Genomic DNA, 8717 nt, shown 5'->3' with positions numbered 1-8717 from the left:
CTGCTGAATGTGCATTTTAAATTAGGCACTGGTATTTTGAACAAAATATCTCATTGGGATGAGATTCTTTTAACCTGATGTTTATCTAGTGATTCAACACTTTAATTTTTTTTCCAGTTTCTGGCAGATATGGAAAATAATGCACTCTTTAGAGATGACATTGAATGTCAAAAACTCATTATGGAAGCAATGAAGTACCATCTGTTACCAGAGAGACGACCCATGTTACAAAGTCCTCGCACAAAGCCTAGAAAGTCAACAGTAGGAGTATTGTTTGCAGTTGGAGGAATGGATGCCACAAAAGGTACTGGTTTATATAATGACTGTTGATGGCAACATACACTGAAAATCCATTGAACTGACTTTTAATGAAACATCATTAGATGCTTACATAGCATACAAATGACAGCTTTCATAGAAACCATAAAAATAAGCCTGGAGCGGACCTTGAGAGGTCATATTTCTTCTTACTGTCCCAAGGCAGCATCAACTATACCTAAAGCATTCAGGATCTGTATTTGTGCAAATTTTTCTTAAAATCATTTAGTGACAGTTTCTTAGGTAATCTATTCTAATGTTTATCCTTACTGATGGACAGATTTTCTTAATGTCTAACCTAAATGTCCCTTGCTGCAGTAAAAGCTTGTTGCTGGACATGAAGAATAGTTTCTAACCTTCCTGTTGTATTAAATTTTAAACTGTGTAAGGCATTATCATGTCTTCCCTCAGGCTTCCCTAATTCGTTAGTCTTTCCTTATAGGTCGTATTTTCGATACTCGTCATTTTTATTGCTTTCCTCTGGACTCTTTCCAATTAATCCACATCTTCTTGCAAATGTGGTACCTAAAATGAAACACAGTATTCCAACTGAGGTTTTTCCAGAACTGAAGAGAGTGAAAGGAATAGCTCTCATATCTTTAGTGGGACATGCCTCTTACCCCATCCCAGTATGACAATAGCTTTTTTCCTAATAATATGACATTGTGAACCCATATTCAGTTTGTGAGCCACTCTTACCCCCAAATCCTCTTCTGTGGAACTTTCAAAGGTTACACATAATAACATATCAAGGTCACAAATAAATATTCATTTTTTTCCTTAAGTAATAAATGTATATGTGACAAGATGAGCGTTGGAGTGGCTGCAGTGCCCCCTACGGGCCATGCTGATCCTGCCTTGCTTCAGCTTCTCAGTGTATCCCCTCACAGTCTCATCTGCCATGCCTTGATGGAAATAGTCTGTTGTGGTAGAAAGCTGCCCCCAGAGACCTAGAGTGATTTTTATTGATAATTTGCCTGAAGAACAGATATGGAGCCCTTACAACAGAGGAGGAGGAGCATATTCCAATGGTGGAAGAGGCCAAGCCAGGCATTCCTAAGGTTGGGAGGATTTTGACCACTGCCATCAAGAGGAAGTAACAGGTGGTGGTGGTTGGAGACTGCATTCTGCAGGGGGTGGAGGCATCCATCTTCCAGCCTGACTTGTTGTCTCAGAAGATCTGAGCCCAGATCCAAGATGTTATGAAGGGATTATTGAAACTCATCTGGCCCTCAAAGTACTACCCCATGCTACTCATCCATGTGGGCACCAATGATACTGCCAGGGAAGACCCTGAGCAGATCAAAAGTGATTACAGGGCTCTATGTGCAAGGGTGAAGGGCACGGGCATAGGTGGTGTTCTCCTCAATCCTTCCCATCAGGGGGAATGGTGCAGGCAGGGGAAGACGCATGCTGCAGATCAACAGATGGTTGCACAGATGGTGTTTCCAGGAGGGCTTTGACTTCTTTGACCACAGGATGTTGTTCCAAGATGTAGGGTTGATAGGAAGAGATTGGATCCACCTGACCAGGAGAGGCAAGAGCATCTTCACAGGTGGGCTCACTAGTCTGAGGACGGCTTTAAACTAGATTTGCCAAGGGATGGAAAGCAAAGCCCTGAGGTAAGTGGGGAAGTGGGTGACCTGGAGGAAGCACAAGCAGAAGGGAGCGGGCAACAAGGGCCTTTTCATTCATTCTTCCTGACAAAGTAGGACAATTGGCTAGTTACCTCAGGTGTCTATACATGGATGCAGAGAGCCTGGGAAAGTGCAGGAAGAATTGGAACCTGTGCTCAGAACACCACCTGAGCCCCTGTGCCTTTCACCCATGCACCCAGAGCCCTGTAATCACTTTTGATCTACTCAGGGTCTCCCCTGGCAGTATCATGGGTGCCCAGTGGACGAGCAGCATGGGGTAGTCCTCATACAGTCCCAGAACTCATGTGATTGGAATAACAGAGACTTGGTGAGAGAGCTCACATGACTGGAACACTGCATGGATGGATATAAACTGTTCAGGAAGGATAGGATGAGAAAGGAGGAGGAGTTTCTCTTTATGTAAAAGAGCTATATGATTGGTCAGAGCTCCTGTATGAAACTGGAGACAGACCTGTTGGAAGCTGTTGAGTTCAGGTCAGAGCAATAAGGGTGATGTTGTGGTGTGGGTCTGCTATAGTGCACTACACCAGGAGGATGAAGTGAATGAGGCTTTCTTCAAACAGCTAGCAGAAGGCCCTGATTCTCATGAGGGACTCCAATCACCCTGATATCTGCTGGAGGCCAATACAGCAGTGCCCAGGTAATCCAGGAAGTTTTTGGAGAATGTTGGGGACAACTTCCTGGTACCAGTGTTGGAGAGGCCAACTAGGGGCTGTGCTTTTGACCTGCTGCTCACAAACGGGGAAGAATTGTTGGGGAATGTAGTAGTGGATGGCAACTTGGGTAGCAATGACCATGAGATGACTGAGTACAGGATCCTGAGGAAAGGAAGGCAGAAGAGCAGCAATGTAAGGACCATGGACTTCAGAAAAGCAGACTTTGACTTGCTCTGGGAGCTGATGGGCAGGATCCCCTGGGAGGCCAGTCTGAGGGGGAGAGGAGTCAAAAAGAGCTGGCTTTATTTTAAAGAAACTTTACTTGGGGTGCAGAAATGAACCATCCTGATGTACAGAAAGACTAGCAAGTATTGGCAGATCAGCTTGGCTTAGCAGGGAACTCTTCAGTGAGGTAAGCACAAAAAGGAAGATTACAAGAAATGGATACTTGGATGGACAACTTGGGAGTAGTATAAGAGTATTGCTCAGGCATGCAGGAATGAAATCAGGAAGGCCAAAGCACAACTGGAGTTGCAACTAGAAAAGGACATGAAGGGTTTCTATAAGTATGTCAGCAACAAGAAGATGATGTGGGTCCCTTAATGAGTAGGGAGGCAGCCTAGTGGCAGATGATGTGGAAAAGGGAAATCTATCCAGATACTGAATACTTTTTCCACCTCAGTCTTCACAGGCAAGGTCAGCTCCCACACTACTTCACATGGCAGCACAGCTTGGGGTGGAGGTGAACAGCCGACAGTGGCAAAAGAACAGATTAGGGACTATTTAGAAAGCTGGACGTGTACAAGTCCACAGGGCTGATCTCAGCGCCCTCAGGTGTGCTGCGTGAGTTGGCCACTATGATTGAAAAACCGCTAGCCATTATCTTTGAAAACTCATGGGTGTTGGAAGAAGTCAGGGGGGGATAGAAAAGGGGAAAATAATAGTGCCCATCTTTAAGAAAGGGAAGAAGGAGGATCCAGGGAACTACAGACTGCTCAGCCTCATACCTCAGTCCCTGGAAAAATCATGGAGCAGATCCTCAAGGAATCCATTTCTAAGCACTTGGAGTAGAAAAAGGTGGTTAGGAACAGTCAGCATGGATTCACCAAGGACAAGCCATGCCTGACCAACCTGATTGCCTTCCAGGATGAGATGACCGGCACTGTGGATGCAGGGAGAGGAGTGGACATGATATACCTGGATTTTAGCAAGGCTTTTGACACATTCTCCGACAACATTCTCGCAATCAAACTAAGGAAGTATGGGTCAGCCGAATGGACTATAAAGTGGATAGACAACTGACTGGATCATCAGGCTTAGAGAGTAGTAATCAATGGCTCAATGTCTAGTTGGCAGCTGGTATCAAGTGGAGTGCCCCAGGGGGTCAGTCCTGTGGGTGGTCTTGTTCAATATCTTCATCAATGACTCGGAAGATGGGATGGACTGCACCTTCAGCAAATGTGTGGATGAAACCAAGCTGCGGGGCATGGTAGATATTGCTGGAGTGTAGGACTAAGATTCAGAGAGGCTTAGAGAAATTGGAGGACTGGACCCAAAGAAATCTGATGAGGTTCAATAAGGACAAGTGCAAAGTCCTGCACTTAAAACGGAATAATCCCATGCACTGGTGCAGGCTAGGGTCTGACTGGCTGGGCAGTAGCTCTGCAGAAATGGACTTGGGGGTTACAGTAGACAATAAGCTGAATACAAGACAACAGTGTGCCCTTGTTGCCAAGAAAGCTAACAACATACTGGGCTGCATTAGTATTAGTGTTGCCAGCAGATCAAGGAAAGTGATTATTCCCCTCTATATTATTCAGCACTGGTGAGGCCACATCTGGTGTACTGTGTCCAGTTGTGCCCCCCACTACAGAAAGGACATGGACAAACTGGAAAGAGTCCGATGGAGGGCAATGAAAATAGTTAAGGGGCTGAGGAAAATGACTCCTGAGGAGAGGCTAAGGAAACTGGGTTTAGTCTGCAAAAGAGAAGACTGAGAGGAGATTTAATAGCAACCTTCAGCTACCTGATGGGTGGTTACAAAGAGGATGGAGCTAGACTGGTTTTAGTGGTGGCGGAGGACAGAACAAGGAGCAATGGTCTCAAGTTGCAGTGAGGAAAGTTGAAGTTAGATATTAGGAAGCATTTTCTCACTAGGAGGGTAGTAAAACACTGGAACAGGTTGCCCAGAGGGGTTGTGGAATCTCCATCCTTACGAGTATTTAAGACCTGGGTGGACAAAGCCTTGGCTGGGATGATCTAGTTGTGATGGTTCTGTTTTGAGCAGGTGGTTGGACTAGATGACCTCCTTAGGACACTTCCAACCCTAATTTTCTATGATTCTGTGATGCCCTAACCCAAACTTAACTTAGTGAGATCTCAGTCCACTACAAAAACCTATCCTGAGTCCTGCCAGCACTGATCAGCAGGTATCCAGGTTTTCGTTTGCTGGAGAAAATCATGGGTTTTCTCCTTTAAAGAAGAAAAATGTGGCGAACTGCAGGTTTCACCTTGCAGGATGGCAGAGTTCCAGCCTGTGAAGGGGCTGCTTGGGGCTGAGGCAAGCAGGAGGAGTGTGATCAGGGCAGGGGGAATCACATAGGTGCACACACATGCATGTGGCAGCTAGGTAGCATGGCAGAGAGTGCCTCCAGCATGAGCCAGCTGGTGGCAGGAGGAGGTGGGGGCGGTGTGGAAATGTTTTGCAAGAGGAAGCTTGATTTGAATAAAACACTTATTACAAATGGCAGTTCTGCTTGAATATAATTCTGATATATTGTTCCTAAGGTGCTACAAGCATTGAAAAGTACGAACTTCGTACCAATATGTGGACCCATGTAGCAAATATGAATGGGAGAAGGTTACAGTTTGGAGTTGCAGTGTTAGATGATAAGCTGTATGTTGTTGGTGGTAGAGATGGACTAAAGACATTGAACACTGTGGAGTGCTACAACCCTAAAACAAAAACTTGGAGTGTAATGCCGCCTATGTCCACACATCGTCATGGCCTTGGTACGTAAGATTTTATACATTAGTGACATATTTTTACGAAGTGCCAGCTAACCTACCTATGTTCAGTTCAATACATTCTCCCCTTAAACCTCATTTAGTGTTTTTGTGATATAAGCCTTGGCCTGAGCTCTAAAATTGGCTGAATGAAAGTAACAGATTCTTTTTATCATTTGCTATAGGATAGATTTAATATCAGCAGCCAAAACAGGGGGGGGTTATTTTAAAGTTTCATCTTCCTGATGGACATTTGGAAGGAACAATGAAAAAGGGTGATCTTTATTTTTGCAGCAGGCAATTGTTTCTCTTATCTGGTTTTAGGTGTAGCTGTACTAGAAGGTCCTATGTATGCTGTTGGAGGACATGATGGCTGGAGTTACCTGAACACAGTAGAAAGATGGGATCCACAGGCTCGTCAATGGAACTTTGTGGCCAGTATGTCAACTCCAAGAAGTACGGTTGGTGTAGCAGTGTTAAATGGAAAGTAAGAAAAGGCAATTTCTTGACACGTAATTTGGTCCAATTTTCTTTATATTTTTAACATAGAAAAATATTTTAAATTAATTTTTTGTTCGTGAAAGATATCAGTTGACAGTATTGGGCATGGAAGTTCTTTGCTCATAGAATAGGTGCTCTCTTGATCAATAAAGCTTCCTTACATCATTCTAATGTGCTTCAGTTCTGCTGGGGAGTGGCCACTTCTAAAGGCAAGTTTAGTCTCCCTATTAATGCAGTTCCAGAAACAGTTACTAAAGGAGTCTATTGAAATTCTAGTTTGTTCCCAGGGGGAAGGTTTTTTATTAAAGGCAATTAACTTTTTAGTAATAGAATGGATGACATCAACTACCCTTGCTCTCTTGCCTTACCTAAATTGAGTGACTGCAGGGTTTTTTTCTTTTCTTTTTTTTTTTTTAAACCTATAATAAGATTTTTCAGGCCACTTACACAAAAATCTCCCATCTATCTAGTCATAAAGTCAGCTAGTTAAAAAAAATGCCTTCAATCAATCTTGCAATCTTGCTAACACCAGCAGTGTTCAGTGAAAGAACCATAAAAGATGGAAAGCAGGAAAATATTGTCAGAATGAAAGAAGTGAGAAATTAAATAGAAAAATTTCATATGAGAAAGCAGAGAGCAGTATTATAATTTCCCTGTACTGTACAATTCATAAAACTTGATTCAGTATAGTTTTGAACTCCACTCATCTAGTAATTATCACTGTCAGGAGGCTATTCTTGATTATTTTTTCTACCTCAATTTCATCCTGTAATTCCTGGTTATAACCTCCTGTGTATGGCATTTAAAACAGTCTCTTCCCTTGATAGTAGGGCTGGAGTGATGCAGCTCCAATTGTCCAGGAAATATACTCGAGGCATGGATGTTTTGGTGATTCCTTTTACTGACCAACGAATGGTATAGCTGGGAGACATGTTATGCTTTTGAGCATGAATTACCCTTCCTCAGATCTGAGGGAAACCCTTGTCTCTTCTCTTGATAGCTTTCAAATTCTTCAAATAGCTGTATTTTTTATCGTCATGCTTCTAAATCATGGCTTATGAGGCAGATCCAGGGGAGGTGCAGTAGGGGAGTCACACTGCACTTCCACTATGTAGCTCACATACCAATGGCTCCGTTTCCCCATAGCTATATCCTCTGTGTAGTCCAGGCAGGAAATGAGGTCAAACCATAGGGATATGAGGGCAGGGCAAGGCATGGTTGGAGCTCCCAGGCATCAGCAAGGACCAGGTGCAGGAAGGGTAGACCACCTGCTGCCACTGCTGTCCCCAGCTGATGCAAGCATAGGGAGAGCCCCAGAACTGCTCCTTCCCTCCTCCAGCTGGGGGCTGTGGAGAGTGGCTGCATGGGGTGAGGCATGAACGACTGGTGCCTTCTGAGATGGGGGGGGCACCATTTGTAGGCAGCAGCATCGGCAGCGAGCAGGTGGGGGTGCGGTGTGGCAAGCGGGGACCGCCCACAGATGCTGGCGGTGGTGTTGGTGGCAAGGAGGAAGTGGGTGGCGAGCAGCGACTGCCTGCAGAAGCCACCAATCTGGGGGGGGGCACATGCCCCCCCCCCCCGGGGCCCCCCCCCCCCCCCCGGTGCCCCTCCCTTACGAGTCACTTGTGGGGTAAGGGATAGCAGCAGGGGCAGCAATAGATAGGGTCCCCCTTCCTGTTCTTGCTTCCTCCCCATCCCCCGCTGAAGCAGTTGCTGAAGGGGAGACCTACCCAGTACTGCCATTCTCCCTATCTGACCCTGGCACGCCACACAACTGCAGCCTAAATCCTTTTTCAAGAGGAGGTTAGATAGGCATCTAGCTGGGGTCATCTAGCCCCAGCCCTCTTCCCTGCCTATGCAGGGGGTCGGACTCGATGATCTATTGAGGTCCCTTCCGACTCTAGAATCTATGAATCTATAAAGCCCCAGGTGGAGTAGGGCAGGAACAACTTTGGGAGTCCATCCACATTCGAGTCAACTGGGAAGAGTGGCAGCTTAATCCCCCTCTTCCTGTGCCCAGAGGTATGATTAGGAAGGTTTGGACCTGGGAAAACCCTGCTGGTGTAGAAGGGGAGATGCAGCTGAATGCTGGGTGGGTGGGAGGTAGAGGGTAGTCTCATCTACTTCAGGGACTCCCAAAAGACTCTGCTGCTGCTTCCATAGCACAGTCTTTCTGCCCCTGGGCAGCCACCCTCACAGCACTGGCGGCATCTGCTGCAAGTCCCTTTTTAAATCCTTGGATGTGCTTATGCCTGTAGTAAGGATATTTGTGCCAGTGTACTTATACTGATGCGAGATGGGTATACCTATCTGCGTTACAGGGCTGCTCTTAACAAAGCTACAGATTAAACCTCTTTTTAAGCCTTCCCCAAAAAAGCAATCCCTCCTGCTGCTTTTTACTTTTGTTAGTCTTCAAACTCTCCAATTTTTCTGTTTCTCTGTTAAGGAGGCGCCTATAACACAGGGGTGGCCAAGATACAGCCCACGGGCCATATCTGGCCTACCACTTATTCATAGATGTTAGGGTTGGAAGGGACCTCAATAGATCATCGAGTCCGACCCCCTGCATAGGCAGGAA

General features: G+C 45.5%; 1 protein-coding gene across 7 annotated transcripts in view; it reads left to right on the top strand.

The window, feature by feature from the left end:
* Positions 1-8717, top strand: part of KLHL5 (kelch like family member 5) — a 146166-nt gene that overhangs the window by 114283 nt on the left and 23166 nt on the right. For all 7 annotated transcript variants that reach the window (XM_006029229.3, XM_025210683.1, XM_025210682.1 and 4 more), the window contains 3 exons: positions 118-304; positions 5420-5644; positions 5963-6125. In XM_006029229.3, the coding sequence (XP_006029291.1) occupies positions 118-304; positions 5420-5644; positions 5963-6125 (575 nt within the window). The remainder of the gene's footprint in view (positions 1-117; positions 305-5419; positions 5645-5962; positions 6126-8717) is intronic.

The sequence above is a fragment of the Alligator sinensis genome, unplaced genomic scaffold (genome assembly GCF_000455745.1).
Source record: "Alligator sinensis unplaced genomic scaffold, ASM45574v1 scaffold246_1, whole genome shotgun sequence".
NCBI classification, from domain to species: domain Eukaryota; kingdom Metazoa; phylum Chordata; order Crocodylia; family Alligatoridae; genus Alligator; species Alligator sinensis.
Note: the sequence above shows the minus strand (reverse complement) of the source record. Positions and strands in the feature narration are given on the sequence as shown.